The following is a 25,815-nucleotide window of genomic DNA, read 5'->3' as shown; positions in this document are numbered from 1 at the left end:
CGACAACTATACGGCTGTGCTCCATAGACTCTCATGCATCGTGGTTTTGTGGATTTGGAGCTAGTTATGGTTAAACGTTGTGCCTGGCACACGTGTACTAGTGACACTCGTTACCCGAAGAGGTTGGAAGGAGATGTACACGTTTCTGAAACGTTCCGTTTTCTACTAGGGCTGTCAATCGATTCAAATATTTAATCACGATTAATGATTGTGATTGTCCATAGTTAATCGCGATTAATCGCACATTATTTATCTGTTCAAAATGTACCTTGAAGGGAGATTTGTCAAGTATTTAATACTCTTATCAACATGGGAGTGGGCATATATGCCAGTTTATTACCTCGCCAAAATTGTGTGTAAGTTTGGAGCGTTATTTAGCCTCCTTCGCGCCAAGTTAGTATGACATGGCAGTATCGTCACTCTAGCTTTAAAACTGTGCCCGCTCCAACCTCCGAAAGATCGAAATGTGCTTAGCAAAGGTTCAATTACAGCTTTGTGAACACCCAAAAAAACAAAAAACTAACTATTATGTCTTTGAAAAAACATCTTTATGTCTATTTATGAAGTTTAATTTATAGTGTCATTCAAAAAGACATACATCAACGCACATAATCTCCTCTTCATATAACACATTTAAGTGCTTGATTTTTTTGTATACTAACTACATAAACGGTATACTAAGGCAATTAGTATACCGTATATACTGTGTATACAATTAGTATGTAGTCAGGTGTGCCTGATGAATACTCATAAACGCACTAAGAGTTGTCAGTTTAGATCAAATCTGATATTGTTACATTACCATATTGTTTTCTTTTCAGTTGAAGGATTAAACAGCTTCTAAAGCCATTTAGTTCTTCAACATTTTAAGTTTTTAATTCAACAGAGGATGTATACACATTTGCATTCATAACATTTATTGTATGGTAATTCAAACCTCTGCTGTTATCAAATAATGTGACCTAATTTGCCTTATTTTGTTTTAAACAATTTTATTGTGTAGCACAGTAACACATTTTGACTGTTTGACCACAAAATATGTATAGATAATGCAGTAAATGCATTGAACTTTGTTTGACCCCCCCACATACACTACTGAAATACATGGCATTACCTTCCATCCATAAACCAAAGTCACCGCTGTCCCCTGTGCATATCCAGGCTAACACGAACACGATCGTTTCTTTTTGTCAAGTTAATCAGAGATGTTCTGAACGTGAGTGAGATGACCCTGAGAAGCTCCACGCCTTCCTGTGTGGGGAAATACCGCGCTCTGAGGTGCAGCATTGAGACTGTTCCCTCCGACACCTCCGAGTTTCGGAAAGTGACCGCTCAGCTGCAGGACAGGTAGCGTACCGCCTCAGAAATGCTTTTATGTCTGATATCCTGGAGGGAAGCAGAACCCATTTGCAGTACTTCTAAACACATATGTCTATTCACAAAACCTGTCGCAGATATTAATGCAACACCACCTGTTATTTCTGTTCCTATTTAAGGCCATTTATTGTACAAATATACCTTTAAATAGTACTGAGTAGTTATGAAGGTAAATGGCCTCCAAGTGCCACAAAACAAGAACTCAGAAACACAATGTGATTTGTGTTTCACAGTGTTTTGTGTGCATTTTAAACCTTAGTGTGGGCAGAAGTGTCCATCCATATACACATATAAATGTGTATATTTTTGTGTGCACATCTCACTGCCCATGTTTCCATCCGTGCTTTGCAGCAAGGTGCAGGTCCAACAGGTTCTGCGTGTCAGCAGAGGAGTGGAGCTTCAGATGTTTAAGAAGGAGGTCGGGAACATTAAGCCCCTCCTTCATTCCTCCAGCCCCAGCAACTTTGTGGGAGTACTGTCTCGGTGAGTTACACACAAATACACTGAATACTTTCATGATAAAAATATCCTATCATTCATAAAATATATCCCATTTAAGCTAATTGAGCATCCTGAGATCCACCTCATCAGTCAAAGTGATATTGTTGTTGGTGTTCTTGCACAAAATCCAGACTGTCTGCAGTAAGAGAATGTACCACCAGAGGAACATTATTTACTACATGTATTTTGCTTTAATATAGATAGATAGATACATAGATAGATAGATAGATAGATAGATAGATAGATAGATAGATAGATAGATAAATAGTAACATTATTGATCCCGAGGGAAATTCAAGTTTCCAGCATCTCAGTTCCATAGTGCAAACATATTAGTAAAAAGACACAAGTAAGTAGTACAAAGTATAAAAAAATATACCAGATATAAAAATACCAGGAGATGAAGAAAACTGTTAAAAATGTGAATGTAGTGCAAAAAGTGATATAGTGCTGGATAATAAAATATAGCAGATATAGAGACCAGGGGATTAAGAAATATGTCAAATATATATATATATACATATATATATATGTATATATATATGTATACATATGTATATGTATACATATATATGTATATATATGTATACATATACATATATACATATATATGTATATATATATACATATATATGTATATATGTATATGTATACATATATATATACGTATATATATATATATATACATATATATTATATATGTGTGTATATATAAAAATAAGATATTATTTTATTTAATTTTATATATATGAAATAAAATAATAAAATAAAAGCCGGGATTATTGGCTACCAATTTCATGAAGAGCAGTTTTACCGACATCCCCCTACAGGATTTATGGATAAATAAAGTTAAAATCTTCAAGCAGTGCTCCTCTCCTGTTATTTGGAGCCAAGACAAAAGTGCAAAGATACTGTATGTAGTCTTATACTGTAGATCGCTTCTTAACATATTCACCATTTAAATCAGTTAATGAATATTGAATATTTATAGATGCATATATTACTTAGTTATGTGATGTTACAGTAATGCTGACAACCTGATGGGTACAGTACAATGCAGGTCTACTGTACATCTTCAACTAATCCATTAAGAAATGTGACTTGGACTTTTATTTTGTAACTCGATGTTTTCGCTCTCTCTTTAGTGGTCTGCTGCTGCCCCGTGTCGGAGAGGAGCATCATGGGATAGAGAGAACGGACGTTGGTAATCTGGGCAGTGGAATCTACTTTAGTGATGCCTTTAGGTTAGTAGAAAATCTAAAATTGACGGGGTTTATTCCACAAAAAAAACATATAACCGCATTTTCCATACAATACTGTTTTATTGCCTTAAAACAAAAACAAAAAAATCAAGTGAAAGCAACAATTTCAAAAGCATGTGGTCCTTAGTTGTCTTTTGTTTTCCATGTTCTCCATCCACAGCGCCAGTCTGAAATACTCCAAGCCCAGTGAGACAGACGGCTCCCGGCTGCTGTTGGTGAGTGATGTGGCGTTGGGACGTTGCGAGGACCTCCACAAGAGAGACATCACTCTGACCCAGGCTCCTGAGGGACACGACAGCGTGCACGGGGTCCGCTGCACCCCGAACACTCACTCTGAGTTTGAGGTAGGAGTGTTTGCGTGTGATAATATCTAACATAGCTGAGTCCTAACACATCTATACGTCTTTGCATGTGTGCACACTAACATTTATAATGATACCTGTGCTCCAGGACGATGAGTACGTGGTGTACAGTCCTGATCAGGTGAAATTGAAGTACGTGATTCAGTACAGCCTCGAGGGAGACCAACTGAAGGAGTTCAGTCCTGCTATCGACACCTCAGCTGAGCCGGCTCTGCCCTCTTCTGTCCAGGGTAAGCAATGGATAAATGCAAAAATGAAAAATGAAAATGGTGTAGTTCCTCTGAGGGTTCATTAAAACACACTTTGTTTTGTGGCGATCGTGATGTTTTCTTTTCAGTTGAGGGATAGAAACATGATTGAAAAATGTCTTTGACTCTTTTGGCTCCCTTTTAAAAAAAGGCAGTTTTAGCTTTTCCACTCAATGAGAGGAAACTTCTGATTGGGCAAGCGGACACAGAATCTCTTCAGTGTTTTGGCATTGAAAGGATCTTCTGTTTAAAGATTTGTATTTCATTATTGGCCTGTAAAATCCTGGATGTGTCAAACCTACTATAGTATAGTCTAATATGTGTTACTTGAAAATAAGGCTGTAACTAACGATCATTTTCATTATCGATTAATCTGCCTATTATTTTCCTATTATTTCATAGTTTGGTCTATAAAATGTCAGAAAATAAGGAAAAATGTCCATCCCAGTTTCTCAAAGTCCAATGTGATGTCTTTAAATATCTTGTTTTGTCAGAAAACAGCATTTTCTGACATTTTTGCATGAATAAATTACTTTAACGATTAATGGATTATCTGAATAGTTCGACCAATCATTGCAGCTCTACTTGAAACCCTGACATTTGCAAATAATTGCAAACAAAAACATGTTTCTGCACTGATTATTGTCTGCAGATTTTTTTCCCAAAGGCAATCCCATATAATTGCCAACTATCATCACTAGAGATGGTGTTTTGTTTGCTAATCACATCACAGCAAATCATTCTAATTCATCACATTTCCATGCCGAAGTAGCTGAACTGATCCCCAAGAAATCCTGCAAGTTTGTAACTGTTGTCAATTATGGATGTGGAATAAAATAAGATACACTTTACTGATTCCACGTAACATCTATTGTAAGCACTATGAAGAAACATAAAAATAGAGTCTTTTGGTCTCTGTTTCAATTTCTTTGTGTTTTACGAGACACTGATTTTCTTTTCACATCCATGTCATGAAATACTTGGTTTTACATATTTTTAAATGTGCTTGTAATTTTTTCAATTCATATTTTTTTCAAGACATTTCCTGTATTGTTGTGATTGCAATGCAAACAAACAGGCATTTTGTGTGTGTGGTGTAGCTCTGGAGTCGATGTTGGAGGGTGACGGGGTTGAAAGCATTAAAAACCCGCTTGCTGATGTGACAGCCGGACTGTTGGACAGCTCTGGTCAGCAGCTCCCTCTGCAGGCCGTTCATGTGAAGTGCAAACTGCTGGATCTGCTCTCTCAGGTGAAAAAAAAAAACAGCTTTTTGTCTTCAGCTCGATGATCTGATGGTTCATTCGATTCAACCTCCTAAAATGCATCAGAATACTGGATGTAAATCTGTTACAAACTGCTGAGTTTTTCCTGGATCATATCTGAAATAAAGCACTGACATTTGTCCCTAAAACCTGTCCTCTTTTAGGTCATCATCTTCCAAAAATACACCAATCTGAGCTCTGTGCCCATTGAGGCAAAGTATGTCTTCCCGTTGGATGATTCTGCCGCAGTGTGTGGATTTGAAGCTTTCATCAATGGGAAACATGTGGTGGGACAGGTAACGTAACTTAAATCTGTTTGTTTGTTTTTTTACCTCCACTTACTGCATTTCGTTATCGTCTAACATCTTGTTTCTTCATTATATTATTTCTTTATTATTTATCTCTATTCTCAGCAGTTGACTGAGAATATGTTGTAAATGATCCTTCTGTAAATGAGGAAAGTTCAGTTTGATATTCTCATGAAAGCCAGATTTAAAAAGTTGGCATTTGGAGTTTGCATCCATGTTATCATATCAAATGTAAAGTAACAGTGATGACCTGGATTGACTGGAAGTCATTGTATTATATTAAGTGAATATGAACATAACCATGTTTAATTTTCATACAATAATAAACATTTGAATAAAGTACACTATACAGTTCTTTTTATGTACTTATATGTTGTGAATGGTCATGGATATTTTATTATGGGTCCTTGAAAAGTCATGACATTTTGTCCATGAAAATGTGTGGGAACCCTGCCCACCAGTACAACACACAGGATAAAACCAACATTATGTATTATTTGTAAAACCAAATTTGTTTTTTTGTGTATGTTTGGATCTCAGGTGAAGGAGAAAGAGACGGCTCGCAAGGAGTACAAGCAGGCTATTGAGAAAGGCCATGGAGCCTACCTCATGGACCAGGATGCCCCCGTATGTCCACCCTCTACACACAACCAACAACAACACCTTTCATCGTGCTGATTCAAGCACTATATCTATTCAATATAAGACTGATCAATCAGTATACCAGATTATTTACAACCCTTTTCAACAGCACTTTATTGATGTCATGAAATCATTAAATTGATACTGACGATACATAAATTGTGAAGTGGGAATCAATGTGTTTATCATAGAAACACAGGACTCCCTCAGATAATGTAACGATCATATAGGTTTATGTTAGGACCACCAGCTTCAATTTTTTCAACTTTGTCACTGTGGCATGGCGGACAGCTGTAAATACTATAATACCCATGAGCCTCAGCCGCCGTTGTCTTGAAGCAGAATCCAGTGAAAGGCGTGAATTAGAGTGATGGCGAATTCAAAACACTTTCTGTGCGCTCCAACAGCCATACTACCATACTATTTAGTATAAAGATTTAGTATGTCCCAATACATAGTATGTCAAATGTAGTGTGCCAAAAATACCAGGATGCATCCGGCCGTATTTTGCAGTATGCAAGCCAGCATGCTTTTTTAGCTATTCTGACCCACAATCCTCTGCTCAGTGGATATATGAGCGAGGAGGTCAAAGTTCAAGGTGTAATGTTAGGCGTAAAAGTATTATGTCCCAATTGTATGCGTACTGCATGCAACAGTACATACTTTGTGAGGGCAGCTGTAGTTTGTGCTTAAAGTTTTAAAAAAAAATATGCAATTTGGAACGTAACCATAGCTGTTAACAAATCACAGCGCCATTATTGCTGAATTCAACCAAGGTTGACTCAAACATTAAAAATGCACCTTGGAAGTTGTAGTTAACTTCTCCCCCTACCTTCTATTTTGGATTAAATAACCAGATGTTTTCTAATGCAGTTGTTGATACCCTGTGCAACTTTGTCTGTGAAAAAAATGAACAGGACTTCTGGAACCAGAGGTGCCCAAAATAGCTCCTCATCCTACTTTGCATTTCTATTTCTACACTGGTTGTGATGTTGTTTTTGTGCTCACTGCAGGATGTGTTCACCATCAGTGTGGGAAATCTGCCACCCGGTGCGACTGTCCTCATTAAAGTTACCTTTGTGTCTGAGCTGATCGTCAGGGACGGGAGTATCCTCTTCTCCCTGCCTGGGAGTGTGGCTCCGTGGCAGGAGAGTGCAGCGCTCAACCAGACCACACAAGTAAGGAGAGACTAGACGGGACGGGAGGTCCAAACAAAAAACTAAAAATATCCCTCCTATAAGTATCAGTTCTTATTCTGCAGCTGCAGGCTGTCAATAGTGAGAAAATGCAAGAAAACAATCAAAGGGCAAAGTGTGATATGTATACATGTATTTGCATCATTGTGATTTCTTGAAGGAGATACACTACAGAAGTAAAAAATGTAACTAATAGATATCACCATGAAACTTCCCCAGTTGATTACTTACCTCGAGACAAATATTTTTTGTATTACAAGTTTTCTGAAATGTTATGTTTAAATATGCAAATGAGGCATATCCTATTAAATGTGTGCTAATTTGCATACATTTCCAGAACCCGAAAATCTGAACATTGGATACAGTTTCAAAATTATTTTTTCATTTTGTTGAGATAGTAGAGTCAAATGTTTTTACGGAGGGAATTTTGGATATCTCTTTGTATCACTCCATAAATCAGAAAGCAAACATGGTGGACGACGGACAGAAAGAATTAGTGATGTTAGTTTTTGCATTTGTACTGAAAATTCATGAATGAAAAAATAAAAATAATGCATGAAGTCATGGAGACATTAAATAAACACTTACTTACTTACTTACTACTACTTTATGCTTACGATAAGACAATTATTTTTCTATATGACAAGTTTTCTGAAATTCTATGTTTAAATATGCAAATGAGGCATTATCTAATGCTAAATTTTGGTGAATTTAAGAGAAATCTACAGATACAAATAGATAAAATGTATATTTTGGATGTTTTCTTTCCACTAGTCTGAAAGATGACATGTTATGGAAGCAAAATAGCTTTAAAATTGACCAGTGCACTACATGCCTGTTGTGTCTTGCCTTAATTTCTTCTCCTTATTTTCCCTTTGGTGGATGTTTATGTGTTGTCTAGCTAAGTCAATGTATAACATATCAAATAAAGCGGGACTTGCCTGCAGTATTTGGTTTGGTTTTAGTTTGCCTTCATCAAGCTATCTTACTTTTGCATGAACCATTCATCACAGAAGAAATTATAAACTGAGGCCAAGTGTTACTGTTTTTGTTTCTGTATTTATTTTGCGGTATTTGGCTTGTGTCTTTCTATCTTGGTTATGTGCGGTGCTCTGCATTGAAAAGCAAAATGACTTCATTGTTTTTGTGTGTTTTCCATTGCTCAATAGGTCACTGTGGAGAAGGTGTGTGTGACTGATGAGGCGAGGTGAGCTTTGTTATGTATTTTGACTATGTTAATGCAATTTATTAAGACTCTAAAGACTCCATCTTTAGAGCTGAATGCTCAGTGGTGTAGTGTGGTGAAGCTTTGGAACTTTTGACTTTGTCGATCCACAAATAATTCATCAATGATACTTTTATTAATCACTTAATTAGTTTTCATTTATGCAGCAAGATTTTTTGATAGAAATGTGTGTTGTCCTTCCAGTGTTTGCCTGTGTTCCCGATATTGTTTTTTATAATGCACACTTCCTCAGAGAGTTCACCCTGGACATGTCAGTTGAGATGCCCCATGAGATCACCAACCTGCAGTGCATCACTCACAAAGTCAAGATCAAGGTAATTTGGGTGTTTTCACATTTTATTAATCATATATTTTGTGGACTATTTAGATATTGTTATTCATATTATTTCCTCTGTCTCACTGGGGTTTTTTTCTCTGGACTTCATAAGTTTGGAAATTAAGCAAAAATGCAGGCAAACGTCCACCAAAATACGCAAAATGCCTTAATATTCAAAATGAGTCAAGGATTAAGTTCTAGAAATTGTTTGGAGTTTTGATGTTGAAGCTGTTTCACTTTGTACAACCTGCATATTGATTAAATTGATCAGTCGATTAAAATGTTTAATCGCGATTAATCGCATGGTTGTCCATAGGTAATCATGATTAATCGCAAATTAATCACACATTTTGTATAGGTTCAAAATGTACTTCAAAGGCAGATTTGTCAAGTAGTTAATACTCTTATCAACATGGTAGTGTGTTGCTTAATGCATGTATATATTTATTATTGGAAACCAATTAACAACACAAAACAATGACAAATATTGTCCAGTAACCCACACAAAAGAAGAATTATACAAAGAATTTACAAATGAAATATTGATCCATCAATAAATTGTTCAAATTAATAAACACCATTAAACAGTCAATAAGTACATCATTTAAAAATACATTAATGAATTCATAAATAAATAATGGAATTTAAAATTCTATTTGAAAATGCAGTTTAAAAAGAGAAATAAATAAATAATTGGATTCACAAATCGAATTAAGAATACAGGTTTTTAATCAAGCATTTATAATTAGCATTTCCCTGATGCTTTTACTAAAAGTATTAGCTAATCCAATAGCTTATTGGCTGCTTATTATAGTGTTTTTGTAAATCACTTTTTAATTTGAGCTATTTATTGAGGGATTAATATTTAATTTGTTAATTCTTTTTTAGAATACAGACCAGCATGTATATTCCACAAACATTTATTTACAAGATAATAAAGGTTTAAAACACAATATTAATCTAACTAGAGGAGAGGGGGTGATGTGGGGGTTAAGATTATCTGAAGCTATATGTTTATGTTTAACTAATTCACAGTTTCTGTATGTGATCTTAATGTGTGTTAGATATGCAGTGGGTTAGAAAAGATGGTTAGTTTGCATGCAAGACCTTGTCTATGTGAAGCATAAACTAAACACATCAGATGTGGCGAAGCCACCTACCCAAATATCAAATACAAATAATATCACAACCGTCAAACTCAATGAATAACATTAAACCAAATCAATACAAGTACATCCTAGACATCAAAGTTGAACAGTCTTGCTCAGCCATGTGCAATTGCTACTGCTAAAGTAAGCCCAGTACGTTACCAATCCATGGAAGAAAAGGGTTTGTAATTCCATGTGTTGAAGTTGTGGTTCCAAGTCAAAGATGTCGTCTTTGCTGTGCAGATTGGAGGAAGCTGATCGCTCCAATACTTCTTCCCAGCAGCTTGATAGCTTGGTGCTAACTTCCTTGCGGTTGTTGTTTGAAGTTAGTTGGTAAAAAGGCAGGCTCTCGCGTCCTCTGCCTTAGAGGTTCCTTGTGTTCTTATGGCTGTTTCCTAACAGGCCATAAGATCAGAGCAAAGCTGCCTTGCAGCTTCTGTTCTGGAGAGCAGCAGCTCACCTCCACAGGTCAGGAGGTGAGAGGAGAAGGTGAAGAAAGAGAGGGAACAAAGAGATTCCTCTGGTTTTGTCCTGGGTGAATTTTACACCTCTGTGTGAATGCTACAGTAGCCAATGGCTACTGAGCTCTCAGCCAATGGCCACTGAGTCCTCAGCCAATGGCTAGCTGAGCTGAGCTGAATCCATGGTTCAAGGATCATGTTACTGAGTTCATGTGGTCACCTGCCACCAGTCATCTTGGTGGGTCCCTACAATACTAAAGTTGAGTTACTGGATCTATGCTTGATAATATAATCCATTAAAAAGTAATCATTACTTGCAAACCTAGTCCCTTTCCTCTTCCTCATGTTTATCATATTCTCTTTTCTATGTGTATGTGTGTGTGTGTGTGTGTGTGTGTGTGTGTGTGGGTGATCCTATAGAAAACAGACTGTAAGGCTGTGGTGAGCGTGCTGCCAGGAGAGGTCATGGGTCAAGAAGGTTTCCAGCTGTCAGTCACTCTGTCTGAGGTCCACCTACCCAGGATGTGGGTCGAGAAACACCCTGACAAGGACAGCCAGGTCTGTCTGTCTTTTAATGCCTCCGTGCATGAGCTGAAATTCACACATTCAATTTTTCACTGCCTGCCACCGTGACAGACAAGTATTCTATTACTAATTAAATGGTTATTTTATGATTTATCACAGCCTTCGTCTGAACATTTAATTCTTCTGGAAATGTCATATTCTGTAAATCAAAAGGGAAGATTCAGAAAACTATATATCTATTAATAATATCATAATATAATAATGTTTCATTAATTATATTTGTTCACAAATTAAAAAAAAAAAAAGTTTTAAAAAACAGTTCACTAATTATTTTACAAAAAGGGCGTGAACATTGTATTAATAAACTAGAATTGCACTCGGAGAGCGCAGACCTCCACCAACGCGTGACTTTAAAAACAGATCACAGCTCACAGCTGTACCGTGAGGTGGTCGGCTTGTTATTAACACGGTGTGTTTCCGTGTAACGTATCGGCGGATGCCTCTCTCAATCAGCAGCCTTGTTATGTCTGTATAACGTTACACTACGTTGTCTGTCATCCCGTCATCTACCGCTTTTTTCTTTCTCACTGTGGATGGGGGGCAGGTATTACAGCACACTCGGCTCGTCCAGGTGCTCTCCTCATAGTTTTTATGTTCATACGGCTTAGCGAATCTGGCAAGAAAACACACTGATATGACAAACGATATAAATTATATATTATATGTAAGAGAGAGAGAGAGCGCTTGTTGACCAGTGCAGAGAAATGCGCTTCTGATGTGAACAGCCAGGTTTCAGTGCGGCGCTTCCATTCCCTATGTGAACCCACGCGGCACAAACACGCTGACGCTGCGCCATTATGAATCTCCATAATGAATCTCCCAGAGAACCTGATACGGAGAGGGCAGAAAAGAGTACCGGATGATGCGCAAGAAAAAGTCACGGTTTGCCAAGGAGTAAAATGTAGAAGTGAGTGAAGAGTACTGGCCCTCTTTGAGCACTGACAACTATATATAATGAAGCAATAAAGATACATTGCAAGTATAGGTCCAGTGTAGGTCTGTCTCCTCTCTTTCTCTCACTCTGTGTTACTTTATTTATTTATTTTTTCAACCATCTCTCGCTCTCTCCTGCAGGCCAGCATGTTGGTCTTTTATCCAGACTTTGAAGTCAACTCAACTTCAGCATCCGATGAAGTCGTCCTGTTGCTGGACACGTCTGAGTCCATGAAGGGAGAGTCTCTCCGCATGGCCCAGAGAATCGCCCGGCAGGTCCTCAAAACCCTCGACCGCAACGTCAAGCTCAATATCATTTTCTTCGGCACAGGTCAGTTAGAATCCTTTTTTTTTTTTTATTACATTTTTTTGTCTATGTTTTGATAAAGCATAAAACAGACAGAGGAAGTACAAGTTGGCAAAGTGACATGAAGTAAAACTATCTCACCATTAAGGAGGAAGCTAAAATTGAACATGACAGATCTGATTAGACTGCATGAAATTAAAACGAAAATTTAAAAGCTCAAGAAAATCCTCAATGCATTATGGAATAAAAATGCTATCCATGAATAAATGAATTAAACCAGCACTTCTTTGGTTTTGTTAATCTAAAGTGTTTGAGCACTTCATCTCACGTGAGTATCACAGACGGTAGTGGTTCCCAACCTATTTTCCTTGAAGCCCCCCCCTACTTGTATCTAAGAAAAGCTGAGCTCCCCGATGTCATCACCCTAAAAGAAGAATTACAAATCTTCAAACAAAATCCTCAGTTTGAATAAAGTGATTCAGTGTATTAAATTAGTAAGTCTTTTTTATTAAATTAACTTTCTTTGATGAATAAAACTAAAAAAAATAAAATGATGACGTCTTGACTTAATATACATAATATGATCTCTTTTTTTGAAACAACTTAATAAATTATACCCTCGCAACAACGTAGTCGGGGGTATACAGCGCTCAGCCTGTCCGTCCTTCCGTCCGTTCGCATGTCACACTTTCGCCCAAAGACTCACTTTGTCCCCAAAGTTTTTGAAATTTTGGCCAAAAACTGCGATTTTTTTCTACTTCAATTTTGTTTCCGGAGTAGAACTCGTTCCATTAGTTTCAAAAGGGCAAAACTTTTGGCCCTACTTTAGTAGGTGTCAAGCAGTGAGCGGGGTTATGTGAGCTATGCTCACTTTTGTCTAGTTTACTATGGTGTTAGAGCCGAAAAATATTTTTTTTTGTTATTGTGGTTAAATAAACGTAATTTATGGTGTTGTTAAATTGCTGCTACACCACCCTGTTAATACAGGTGCAGGCCTCCCTTTGTGTGCGTGAAGTGGGAGAGCAAATAGTTTTTTTGACCACAGTGAAAATGTTTTTTTTTTAAATGCTTAACTCCAACAAATATGGATTGCAGCAGAATATTTTGTTAGATTTTGCTACTAAGTATCAAAAAAATGTATCTCTTTAAATAGTTTTATATGCAGACTTTTGTATAAATTATCCAGTAAGTGTGTTGTGATTTTAGTTATACATGAGCAAACCTAAGTTTGACAACCTCTGAGCAGACAAATCCTCAGGCACCCTCTGTGATCTTTGACGCCCTCGTAAGGGGCCCAGGGACTATGGATGAGTCATGATTCTCGATTTTTCGAATAGTCGTTAAATTATAAAAAATGGAATAGTTCATGCGACTATTTGTCCCGTCTTAAAAAATATATATTTCCCTTGTATTAACCGTCGCAGACGCTGCCTGGTAGTAACGTTACGCATTATGCAGCGATTATTCGAATAATAATTGACTAATTCCTAGTGATTTTCGAATAGTATTTTTGCTTGGAATGCACATCCCTATCGGGGACCCCAGGTTGGGAACCACTGACGTACAGCATGTGGTATTAAGATTATTCCCATTGGTACAAGAGAACTTTTATCTGGAGACTCTCCGACCATGTAAAGTTAACTCTCCTGTTACATGAAAGTTTCCTCTTTATAAACCAAACTCTGTTTATAGTTTAAACCTGTTCAATCAGTTTCTCATAGATCATCATCCTACTGAATATTTTGCTAAAGTAGCTCATGACTACAGTTAGTTAGCAGTCATAATTTTTCTGACTTTTACTGTGTTTTTGTCTGTCAGATTACACAGAAGCTTTCCTGACAGCACAGCCGCTCGTTAAGGCCGGAGCCGAGAGCCTCATCAAGGTGGGTTTTGACCAGTGGGCAACTCCGGGGTCTGAAAAATGAAGCCAAAGCTGAAGTGTCTTAAACCTGCATTTTCTCTAACAGTCAGCAGGGGGCGACTCCTCTGGTTGCAGAAAGAAGTCTGATTGTATAGAAATCTATGAGAAAATGAGCCTACTTCTCACTTGATTTATTACCTCAGTAAACATTGTAAACATGAGTTTATGGTCTCAATCGCTAGTTTCAAGTCTTCTTCAATACAGCATGATGTTCATTTAGTAAATTATGGTTCCATTTAGAGTCAAATAGACCATAAAGCAGGGGATGCTTTAGGGCGTGGCTACCTTGTGATTGACAGGTCGTTACCACGGCGTTGTCCAGTCTGGGAGTTGTCCGTGTTTTCATCTTACAACTTTAATCCTTTCACAGTGTTTTCACTTCATGAAAGTTTATCATAACCTTTATGGTCACCTAAAAAATGTCTTATTCAGCGTTCGGTTGTACTTAGCTCCACCGTCTCGTGTCAGTTCTGGTTGCAAATAACCAAGATGGCGACGGCCGAAATGCCGAACTCAAGGCTTCAAAACGGCAGACCACAAACCAATGGGTGACATCACTATTACGTCCACTTCTTATATACAGTCTATGGTTTTGACTGGCAGATTTTTCAGACTGTAAAAGCCATCGTTGTGTGGAATAATGAATCGTGTTGCGGCAGAGCTCTTTTTTTTAAATACAAAATTTGGTCTTTAAATGATTTACTATTTTTCTGTGATTAACGGAGTTCTAAAGTTCAATTGCATAACAAGCTATATAACATTTCAAACCATGAAATGTATCTGACCTCAGTTAATATACTGTAATATCAACTAAACTACACAAAAGTCACCACTACTGTATTACTCTACTGTAATAATATTATATTTTTACTATACTAAACTATAATGTACTTTTTTTGCAGTTAAATTTGTGGTAAACAAAAGTAATTTGTGTGAAAAGTTGGGGGCTGACGTTAACGATTTTTCCCACTTAGCTGCTTGTAAATATGGTGAAGTAAAATGACGTGAACGCAGCATATACCCGTGTGTTCAGAAAGCTCTGTTCCTCTCCCTCCTATCAGCTCTCCCCTCCAGTAGGGGGCAGCACTGAGCTGTGGCGGCCCCTGCGAGCTCTCAGCCTGCTGCCTCCGTCCCGCGGCGTCAGGAACCTGCTGCTGCTGTCGGACGGCCACATCCAGAATGCAGAGCTCACCTTGAAGCTGGTCAGAGACAACGCCCAGCACAGCCGCCTCTTCACATGCGGCCTCAGGTCTGAACGGGTCGAGGGGGGGGGTCATAGGTCACGGGGCGGTTTGAAAATATCGACTTTTGATTTATACAGACAAGTTAAAACTCTCTAAGCTCTAATGACGAATACATTTACATGAACGTTTTTAATATACGGCATTTGATTACAGACATTTTAAAGGTGCGTGTTTACGTTTCTTTGTCATTTCAGCGCGACAGCCAATCGGCACATGCTGAGAGCCCTGGCCCAGGCAGGAGGCGGAGCCTTCGAATTCTTCGACACAAAAACCAAACACAACTGGGAAGAGAAGGTGAGACTGACTGAACTTTGATCAATCACAGATGAGCATACAGTATATTCAGATTTTTCAACATTTTCCGTACACTCATTTGTTAGTGAATTATGATGAAACAATTAAGAGAAATGATTCAAACTTAAAGGTACTGTTTGTAACTTCTTACACTTACACTCTTATAAATCATTGCGGGTTGGTGTCCCATGCGCGCTCCCGTGTGGCTACGCTGTTCCAACACAAACTACACGGAAGCACCAAAACAGCAAAGTTATATCTAGTGAAGCCCGTCTTGTAAAACAGTGTCAACTCTTCCTGCTTCGGCCCCCCGACCGCGGCCAGAAGACGCAGGGGAGACCGTAGCTTTGGTCTGCAGGACTGGAGTTGATGCTGTGTCTGCTCCTCTGCCTGCTTGCCTTCACTCACACACCGCGCCCGTTCTCACTCGCTCCACCTCTCACGTGCGTGCGCGCACACCACACTGCAGAAGAGTCAGTTTAGCTCTGAGAATATCTAGTGAATGTACAGTGGACGTTTGTGCAGAAATAACTGCTGCAGCTCCTCCAGACCAACAGAGGTTTCCCGTGTCGTTTCCTGCTGCTGAGTGGAGTGACGGGGCTCCGGAGCGAGTAAAATTATCGTCTCCGACCAAAACTCCGGTGTCTCCCTGTTCCTTCTGACCGCGGTCCGTAGGCTGAATCAGGAAGTTAACACTAGGATCAGCATCGATTCATGGAGAGACCTCCGTCTGGTCAGCTAACATTACTGCCAAGCAGCTGAAATATAGAGTGATATTGTGTTTAGCTGACGTGTGTCGCCTCACTGTTTTGACCGACGCTCGTTTATGTCTATGTAGAGCGAGCACAAGCGTGAGCGCGAGCAACAGGACGCAGATCTTCGTTGACTTAACGGCCACAGGTGTCTCTGTTAACAAGATATTTTTGATTCTTACATAGAGTCCCTTTAATGTATCAGCATTTCTGCACTAATGTTACAAATGTTTCCAACTAGGCCTTTTGTTTGTTGCACTATTTTACCTTCAAATGAACCCAATATGTGATTGGTCATGTTTTATCTGTTTATGTCCTTATTTGTTATAATTTTGGTCTTTCTGTAAATATGCTAAATTTCCGAAGAGGATCTTTCCAGTCCTATATGACAACACCTTCGTTGATTCATCTGGTTTACACTTTGTTTTGGCGGCAGGTGGCATGTCAGGTGAAGCGTATGGCGTCTCCCGGCTGCAGCTCAGTGTCAGTAAAGTGGCAGCAGTTCAACCCAACGGCGCCCCCTCCTGTGCAAGCTCCCAAGCAGCTCCATGCTCTGTTCAATGACTGCCACACTCTGGTTTACGGCTTTGTGCCACACTGCACTCAGGTACGCCATTTATATACGTGATTGCAGACAGCTGAATTGAGTGTGTGTATTATTCTAAATCTCTGTAACTAACTATTCTTTTTTTGTGATTAATCAATTTATCTGTCAATTTGTTTTCTTCAGTTAATTTAGTCTATATATAGTATCAAATATACAAAACAAGCTCAAGTTGATCTTCAAATTGCTTGTTTTCTTTGACCTAAAAACAAAAACATAACAATATTAAATTTACAGTGATATAAAACACAGTAAAGCAGCACATTTTAAGGGTAACTTTGGTATTTTTCAACCTGGATCCCTATTATATCAACCTTATTTTCCCATGTTTTTGTGTCCAAGTGACTAATGGGGAAAACAATTTTTGAAACTGGTCCAGTATTAAGGAAGAACTCTGCATACGGCAGCCTCGAAACGGGCTGTAATGTAAACGCAATTTCCCCCTGTTAATGTACGTCCACTAAAAGTGCTTGTTTTTGCCACTGACTTTTGCTCAGATTGTTATTATAAGTGTCTGACAACATTATGGAAAGGACCCTAGAGAGAAATGAAACGCTTTTCTTACCTTTCACTTGATCCGATCTGTTTGTTATTGTTTGTCTTGTTCTGAGAAGTCTTGTTCTGAAATCTTGTGTCGCACCCACATTGTTGAAATCATCTAAATATTCAGCCATGACATTGAAAATCTTTTAGATAACACTAAGATACGCTTTCTGTACTCAAACACAACAAACTCTGACAACACCAGCACTCCTCTCTCCAACTCTCACTCACGTTTTCACCGACAACAAGTCACATGACACAATAACAAAGGTTGGAAAATACCAAAGTTATCCTTTAAGAAGCTATAAACCAGCACATATTTGGCATTTTTCTTTTTATAAATGACTCATATACTCAATTGTTACTTCACACAGGCCACCCTTCTTGGAAATCTGAGTGGTCAAGAGCTCAAAACCATGGTGTCAACCAGTGAGCTGCAGAAGACCAAGGGCACAGTAAGAACACACACACTCATACTAACAGTACTTGCTGTCAATCTTTCTATTTGCACTATAATTTAAGGCACAAATTCACAAAAGGATTGCGCCGCCGCTAAATCTGTGCAAAAAAAGACCAAAAGAAACCGTGTAATTCTCAAAGCATCCGCAAAGTGTGAAATGCACCCCTAATTGCACTGCCAAGCAAATAGCGTCTCAATCCTCCTGTGCAATTTGCAAGTATTGAAGTTAGGTAATATGCACACATTTAGCGCAAAGTCAGCCCCTTTATATGTAAATGAGCCTCATTGCAAAAACAGTTCAATTCACAAAGATCAGCGCTGATCTGAGCAGCCACACACAGCTACGATGATTACGATGTGTTTTTTGATGTGTGTGTTCAGTTTCTTCACAAGCTCACAGCAAGGGCCCTCATCCGAGATTACGAAGACGGAAGCCTTGATACCGATGAAGCTGAACATGAGGTGTGTTGAGCGAGGCCAAAAGCAACCCAGCTTAGACGTCCACTCTGACCTCCACACGTTGACCTGGATTTCTTTTGCTTTTCCCAGGGCAAGAAAGCAGAGTTGAAGCGCTTCATCATCGAGTTAAGCAAAGAGTTCTCCATCCTGTCTCAGTTCACCAGCTTTGTGGCCATCGAGGAAAGGGTTTGTTACATTTATACTGTTATTTGTATTCATTTCACCCGCTCACCCGCTCACTTTACACCCTGGATTCGAAGGTTTTGTAGCTCCAAACCAAACTCATCCACCTTATTTTAGGACTCTGAACAAACAGAGGGGGGCTTCACAGACATCCCCAAGTTGATCGCAGAGGAAGATGTGGACTTCCTCCCCTACATCAGCTGGATTTCTCCTCAGGATGACGAAGAGGGAAAGTCTGGGGACGATGATATGATGGTAACCTCACACTGTGTATAGTGTAATCCGGGTGGAAGGGCAAATTGACTTGTTGTCTTTTGTCACCTTTATGAGTTACATTTGTCTCTCTGTTTTAGGATGAGGACTGCGGGGAAGAATCTAATATCCTGCGTTTGTCATTCTGTGATGAATCTGAGGTTATTGAGGTTCGTGCTTTGATGGTAACGTCACACTGTGTATAGTGTAATCATGGGGCAAGGAAAGCACAACTTTTCTTATTGTGATTGAGTAATTATCACTTTTCAGAGCTGCATTTGTCTCTCTGTTTTAGGGAATGGATGAAAGCGAGGAGGAAGAATCTGAGGTCAGTGAGGCTCGTGATTTGATGGTAACGTCACACTGTGTATAGTGTAATCATGGGGCAAGGAAAGCACAACTTTTCTTATTGTGATTGAGTAATTATCACTTTTCAGAGCTGCATTTCTCTCTCTGTTCTGTTGTAGGAAGAAGAAGCTTGTGTGCTGGATGAATCAATCTCTCCACATTATTCACCCACGGTTAGTCCATTCACGCAAAACTGCAGCTGCACATTTGTTATTTTGGGGGAACAACAGAGCTGCTATTTTTAATGAATCAGAATAAGGTTATTCACTATTCACACATAATTGGTTAACGAATCTTAAATTGCTACAGTATGTGAAAGTTATTGACAATACTAACTCAATTCTTCTTGCATGTGCTTCACAAAAAAAAAGCTATTTAATGTGACAGCAGAGGCGGGTTGTCATTGTGAAACCACAGCGACGTCGGGGAACATTACCAAAAGTTTGATTGATATAATAACCATCATTTATAAAGGGTAAATTGATAGTTAGTTAAACTTAAGTTAATTTACATTAAAGCAGTAAAGCAGCACATTTTAAGGGTAACTTTGGTATTTTTCAACCTGGATCCCTATTATATCAACCTTATTTTCCCATGTTTTTGTGTCTAAGTGACTAATGGGGAAAACAATTTTTGAAACTGGTCCAGTATTAAGGAAGAACTCTGCATACGGCAGCCTCGAAACGGGCTGTAATGTAAACGCAATTTCCCCCTGTTAATGTACGTCCACTAAAAGTGCTTGTTTTTGCCACTGACTTTTGCTCAGATTGTTATTATAAGTGTCTGACAACATTATGGAAAGGACCCTAGAGAGAAATGAAACGCTTTTCTTACCTTTCACTTGATCCGATCTGTTTGTTATTGTTTGTCTTGTTCTGAGAAGTCTTGTTCTGAAATCTTGTGTCGCACCCACATTGTTGAAATCATCTAAATATTCAGCCATGACATTGAAAATCTTTTAGATAACACTAAGATACGCTTTCTGTACTCAAACACAACAAACTCTGACAACACCAGCACTCCTCTCTCCAACTCTCACTCACGTTTTCACATGAGTCACATGACACAATAACAAAGGTTGGAAAATACCAAAGTTATCCTTTAAGAAGCTATTAACCGGCACATATTTGGCATTTTTCTTTTTATAAATGACTCATATACTCAATTGTTACTTCACACAGGCCACCCTTCTTGGAAATCTGAGTGGTCAGGAGCTCAAAACCATGGTGTCAACCAGTGAGCTGCAGAAGACCAAGGGCACAGTAAGAACACACACACTCATACTAACAGTACTTGCTGTCAATCTTTCTATTTGCACTATAATTTAAGGCACAAATTCACAAAAGGATTGCGCCGCCGCTAAATCTGTGCAAAAAAAGACCAAAAGAAACCGTGTAATTCTCAAAGCATCCGCAAAGTGTGAAATGCACCCCTAATTGCACTGCCAAGCAAATAGCGTCTCAATCCTCCTGTGCAATTTGCAAGTATTGAAGTTAGGTAATATGCACACATTTAGCGCAAAGTCAGCCCCTTTATATGTAAATGAGCCTCATTGCAAAAACAGTTCAATTCACAAAGATCAGCGCTGATCTGAGCAGCCACACACAGCTACGATGATTACGATGTGTTTTTTGTTGTGTGTGTTCAGTTTCTTTACAAGCACAAGCGCAAAGCAAGGGCCCTCATCCGAGATTACGAAGACGGAAGCCTTGATACCGACGAAGCTGAACATGAGGTGTGTTGAGCGAGGCCAAAAGCAACCCATTTGTACCCAGCTGCATTTGTCCCTCTGTTTTAGATAATGAATGAAGGCGAGGAGGAAGAATCTGATGATGATATGGCTTGTTGTTTTGTGGTAACGTCACACTGTGTATAGTGTAATCATGGGGCAAGAAGAGCACAAGTTTTATTCTTGTGATTGAGTAATTGTCACTTTTCAGAGCTGCATTTGTCTCTCTGTTTTAGGGACTGGATGAAAGCGAGGAGGAAGAATCTGAGGTTGTTGAGGCTTGTGATTTGATGGTAACGTCACACTGTGTATAGTGTAATCATGGGGCAAGGAAAGCACAACTTTTCTTATTGTGATTGAGTAATTATCACTTTTCAGAGCTGCATTTCTCTCTCTGTTCTGTTGTAGGAAGAAGAAGCTTGTGTGCTGGATGAATCAATCTCTCCACATTATTCACCCACGGTTAGTCCATTCACGCAAAACTGCAGCTGCACATTTGTTATTTTGGGGGAACAACAGAGCTGCTATTTTTAATGAATCAGAATAAGGTTATTCACTATTCACACATAATTGGTTAACGAATCTTAAATTGCTACAGTATGTGAAAGTTATTGACAATACTAACTCAATTCTTCTTGCATGTGCTTCACAAAAAAAAAGCTATTTAATGTGACAGCAGAGGCGGGTTGTCATTGTGAAACCACAGCGACGTCGGGGAACATTACCAAAAGTTTGATTGATATAATAACCATCATTTATAAAGGGTAAATTGATAGTTAGTTAAACTTAAGTTAATTTACATTAAAGCAGTAAAGCAGCACATTTTAAGGGTAACTTTGGTATTTTTCAACCTGGATCCCTATTATATCAACCTTATTTTCCCATGTTTTTGTGTCTAAGTGACTAATGGGGAAAACAATTTTTGAAACTGGTCCAGTATTAAGGAAGAACTCTGCATACGGCAGCCTCGAAACGGGCTGTAATGTAAACGCAATTTCCCCCTGTTAATGTACGTCCACTAAAAGTGCTTGTTTTTTGCCACTGACTTTTGCTCAGATTGTTATTATAAGTGTCTGACAACATTATGGAAAGGACCCTAGAGAGAAATGAAACGCTTTTCTTACCTTTCACTTGATCCGATCTGTTTGTTATTGTTTGTCTTGTTCTGAGAAGTCTTGTTCTGAAATCTTGTGTCGCACCCACATTGTTGAAATCATCTAAATATTCAGCCATGACATTGAAAATCTTTTAGATAACACTAAGATACGCTTTCTGTACTCAAACACAACAAACTCTGACAACACCAGCACTCCTCTCTCCAACTCTCACTCACGTTTTCACATGAGTCACATGACACAATAACAAAGGTTGGAAAATACCAAAGTTATCCTTTAAGAAGCTATTAACCGGCACATATTTGGCATTTTTCTTTTTATAAATGACTCATATACTCAATTGTTACTTCACACAGGCCACCCTTCTTGGAAATCTGAGTGGTCAGGAGCTCAAAACCATGGTGTCAACCAGTGAGCTGCAGAAGACCAAGGGCACAGTAAGAACACACACACTCATACTAACAGTACTTGCTGTCAATCTTTCTATTTGCACTATAATTTAAGGCACAAATTCACAAAAGGATTGCGCCGCCGCTAAATCTGTGCAAAAAAAGACCAAAAGAAACCGTGTAATTCTCAAAGCATCCGCAAAGTGTGAAATGCACCCCTAATTGCACTGCCAAGCAAATAGCGTCTCAATCCTCCTGTGCAATTTGCAAGTATTGAAGTTAGGTAATATGCACACATTTAGCGCAAAGTCAGCCCCTTTATATGTAAATGAGCCTCATTGCAAAAACAGTTCAATTCACAAAGATCAGCGCTGATCTGAGCAGCCACACACAGCTACGATGATTACGATGTGTTTTTTGTTGTGTGTGTTCAGTTTCTTTACAAGCACAAGCGCAAAGCAAGGGCCCTCATCCGAGATTACGAAGACGGAAGCCTTGATACCGACGAAGCTGAACATGAGGTGTGTTGAGCGAGGCCAAAAGCAACCCATTTGTACCCAGCTGCATTTGTCCCTCTGTTTTAGATAATGAATGAAGGCGAGGAGGAAGAATCTGATGATGATATGGCTTGTTGTTTTGTGGTAACGTCACACTGTGTATAGTGTAATCATGGGGCAAGAAGAGCACAAGTTTTATTCTTGTGATTGAGTAATTGTCACTTTTCAGAGCTGCATTTGTCTCTCTGTTTTAGGGAATGGATGAAAGCGAGGAGGAAGAATCTGAGGTTGTTGAGGCTCGTGATTTGATGGTAACGTCACACTGTGTATAGTGTAATCATGGGGCAAGGAAAGCACAACTTTTCTTATTGTGATTGAGTAATTATCACTTTTCAGAGCTGCATTTCTCTCTCTGTTCTGTTGTAGGAAGAAGAAGCTTGTGTGCTGGATGAATCAATCTCTCCACATTATTCACCCACGGTTAGTCCATTCACGCAAAACTGCAGCTGCACATTTGTTATTTTGGGGGAACAACAGAGCTGCTATTTTTAATGAATCAGAATAAGGTTATTCACTATTCACACATAATTGGTTAACGAATCTTAAATTACTACAGTATGTGAAAGTTATTGACAATACTAACTCAATTCTTCTTGCATGTGCTTCACAAAAAAAAAAAGCTATTTAATGTGACAGCAGAGGCGGGTTGTCATTGTGAAACCACAGCGACGTCGGGGAACATTACCAAAAGTTTGATTGATATAATAACCATCATTTATAAAGGGTAAATTGATAGTTAGTTAAACTTAAGTTAATTTACATTTAATAAACAATGACATGATAATTAATAATTTTATTAATTATTAGTAATGAAATAATTTCTGTCATTTTATCATTAGTTTGTGTAATGTGAAATAATTAGTTTATAAATTCTATTTTGTATCATAGCTGATAATAGATGATAACAATTACATTCCGATTACATTGTTAGACTATTTATTAACAGTTTATTGTTGCAATAACATTTTCTATACTATATTAAGTATTTGTTAATGATTACCAAATGATTTGTAAACCTTTAAGAAATCGTTTGTAAAACATGTATAAACATTACATATATAGATGGGCCAGAAATCAATTATTAACCATTGATAAAGTATGACAAATATCTACCTATGTAATGTTTATAGATGTTTTACAAATATCATTAACAAATACTTAATATAGTATACAAAATGTTAAAATGTGTGTAACAATAATCTGTTAAAATAACATAAATTATGGCATTACTAATAATTAGTAAAATTATTATTTCATTGTTTGTTAACAGTAAAATAACTATTAACACATTTTTAATGAACTATCAATTTGCCATTTATTAATGGTGTGTGTGTGTGCGTGTCTGTGAACTTTAAGTGGTGTTAAAAAAAAAAAAATCAGTAGTTCTGTTTTTTCTTTAGCAAAAAAAAAAAAAAAAAAGGTTCTGACCTTTTTTGTTTTCTTTATTTCTCTTCTTTTGTAGAGTACCACTTCCTCAGCCATAAAACCATTATTTGAGGCAAGGCTAAAGGAAAGACGACATATAGTGTATCGGTCGTCCGCTGCTGCTCCTCCTCCTCCTCCTCCTCCACCTCCTCCTCCTCCTCCTCCTTGTCCATTCCTTCCTAGTCAAATGGTCCCTCAACAACAGCCAAGTCCTTTATTCGGTTGCTCTCTGCTTGAAGGCCAATCCCTTGAGCGGGACCGTTCCAAAAAACAAAGCAAGCAAGCACCTCCAGCAGGTTTTGCAGCTCGACAACAGACAAGTTTTGGATTCAGTGGCTCTCTGCCTCAAGGCCAATCCCTTGAACAGGACCTTTCCGAAAAACAAAGCAAGCAAGCACCTCAACAATGGTCAGGTTTAAGTTTCAGTGCCTCTCTGCCTCAACGCCACTCCCTTGAACAGGACATTTCCAAAAAACAAAACTTGCAAACACGACAAAAATGTTCAGGTTTTAGTTTCAGTGGCTCTCAGCCTCAAGTCAACTCCCTTGGATGGGATCTTTCCATAAAACAAAGCAAGCAAGCACCTCCAGCAGGTTTTGCAGCTCAACAACAGTCAAGTTTTGGTTTCAGTGGCTCTCAGCCTCAAGTCCAATCCCTTGTCCAGGATCAATGCTTGGAAACAAGCATGCAAGCACCTCCAGCAGGTTTTGCAGCTCAACGACCGTGTGGTTTTGGTTTCAGTGGCTCTCAGCCTCAAGTCCAATCCCTTGTCCAGGATCAATGCTTGCAAACAAGCATGCAAGCACGTCTAGCAGGTTTTGCAGCTCAACGACGGTATGGTTCTGTTTTCAGTGGCTCTCAGCCTCAATTCCGATCCCTTGCCCGGAATCAATGCTTGGAAACAAGAATGCAAGTACCTCTAACAGGTTTTGCAGCTCAACAAATGTCAAGTTCTGGTTTCAGTGGCTCTCTGCCTCAAGTCCAATCCCTTGTCCAGGATCAACCAATGTTAAACGAAAAGATACAAAGCTTACAAAGGTTACAAAGGTTACCAGTGTTATCAATGTCACGAGAATGTTCAACATCAACAGAATTTCCAAACTCAATGCCTAAAGCACACTTTCCAGCTATTATTTCCAGGCAAATACAGACCCTGGGTGAACCTGAACCTGTTCAAGGAATGTCTGTTAGAAGGGGAATGATTCGCTCAGGTCTTCGATCCTCTATTTTGCGGGGCCCACCACAATCTGTGTATACAGAGTCTTCAATCGAGGAGCACTCCAAACCTCTGTCTTCACGAGTTTATCAACTCTGTAGGTGAGTCACAAAACATTTATAATTATTTTTTTCTTTTTAAGATATGCTTTAACTCTGATAATAATTATTG

The 25,815-nt window shown here is 38.6% G+C and overlaps 2 protein-coding genes across 7 annotated transcripts in view; one reads left to right on the top strand and one right to left on the bottom strand.

The window, feature by feature from the left end:
- LOC119499822 (trace amine-associated receptor 13c-like) overlaps positions 1-25,815 on the bottom strand; it is a 978,627-nt gene that overhangs the window by 927,862 nt on the left and 24,950 nt on the right. The window lies entirely within an intron of this gene.
- Positions 1-25,815, top strand: part of parp4 (poly (ADP-ribose) polymerase family, member 4) — a 37,964-nt gene that overhangs the window by 7,768 nt on the left and 4,381 nt on the right. The window contains exons 10-40 of one of the 6 annotated variants that reach the window (XM_037788999.1): positions 1,196-1,347; positions 1,729-1,860; positions 3,023-3,121; positions 3,300-3,483; positions 3,590-3,731; positions 4,850-4,998; positions 5,176-5,307; positions 5,860-5,946; positions 6,975-7,139; positions 8,327-8,364; positions 8,636-8,717; positions 10,749-10,886; positions 11,988-12,177; positions 13,972-14,036; positions 15,136-15,323; positions 15,513-15,612; positions 16,801-16,971; positions 17,886-17,966; positions 18,353-18,433; positions 18,521-18,616; positions 18,731-18,868; positions 19,161-19,217; positions 19,333-19,386; positions 20,395-20,475; positions 20,862-20,948; positions 21,351-21,404; positions 22,414-22,494; positions 22,881-22,967; positions 23,370-23,423; positions 24,466-25,132; positions 25,355-25,745. In XM_037788999.1, coding sequence (XP_037644927.1) covers positions 1,196-1,347; positions 1,729-1,860; positions 3,023-3,121; positions 3,300-3,483; positions 3,590-3,731; positions 4,850-4,998; positions 5,176-5,307; positions 5,860-5,946; positions 6,975-7,139; positions 8,327-8,364; positions 8,636-8,717; positions 10,749-10,886; positions 11,988-12,177; positions 13,972-14,036; positions 15,136-15,323; positions 15,513-15,612; positions 16,801-16,971; positions 17,886-17,966; positions 18,353-18,433; positions 18,521-18,616; positions 18,731-18,868; positions 19,161-19,217; positions 19,333-19,386; positions 20,395-20,475; positions 20,862-20,948; positions 21,351-21,404; positions 22,414-22,494; positions 22,881-22,967; positions 23,370-23,423; positions 24,466-25,132; positions 25,355-25,745 — 4,223 coding nt within the window. Of the gene's footprint in view, positions 1-1,195; positions 1,348-1,728; positions 1,861-3,022; positions 3,122-3,299; positions 3,484-3,589; positions 3,732-4,849; positions 4,999-5,175; positions 5,308-5,859; positions 5,947-6,974; positions 7,140-8,326; positions 8,365-8,635; positions 8,718-10,748; positions 10,887-11,987; positions 12,178-13,971; positions 14,037-15,135; positions 15,324-15,512; positions 15,613-16,800; positions 16,972-17,885; positions 17,967-18,352; positions 18,434-18,520; positions 18,617-18,730; positions 18,869-19,160; positions 19,218-19,332; positions 19,387-20,394; positions 20,476-20,861; positions 20,949-21,178; positions 21,236-21,350; positions 21,405-22,413; positions 22,495-22,880; positions 22,968-23,030; positions 23,088-23,197; positions 23,255-23,369; positions 23,424-24,465; positions 25,746-25,815 lie in introns of all 6 variants that reach the window. The other 5 variants (XM_037789000.1, XM_037789002.1, XM_037789001.1 and 2 more) reach the window with 5 other exon arrangements.

The sequence above is a fragment of the Sebastes umbrosus genome, chromosome 13 (assembly GCF_015220745.1).
Source record: "Sebastes umbrosus isolate fSebUmb1 chromosome 13, fSebUmb1.pri, whole genome shotgun sequence".
NCBI classification, from domain to species: Eukaryota; Metazoa; Chordata; class Actinopteri; order Perciformes; family Sebastidae; genus Sebastes; species Sebastes umbrosus.
Note: the sequence above shows the minus strand (reverse complement) of the source record. Positions and strands in the feature narration are given on the sequence as shown.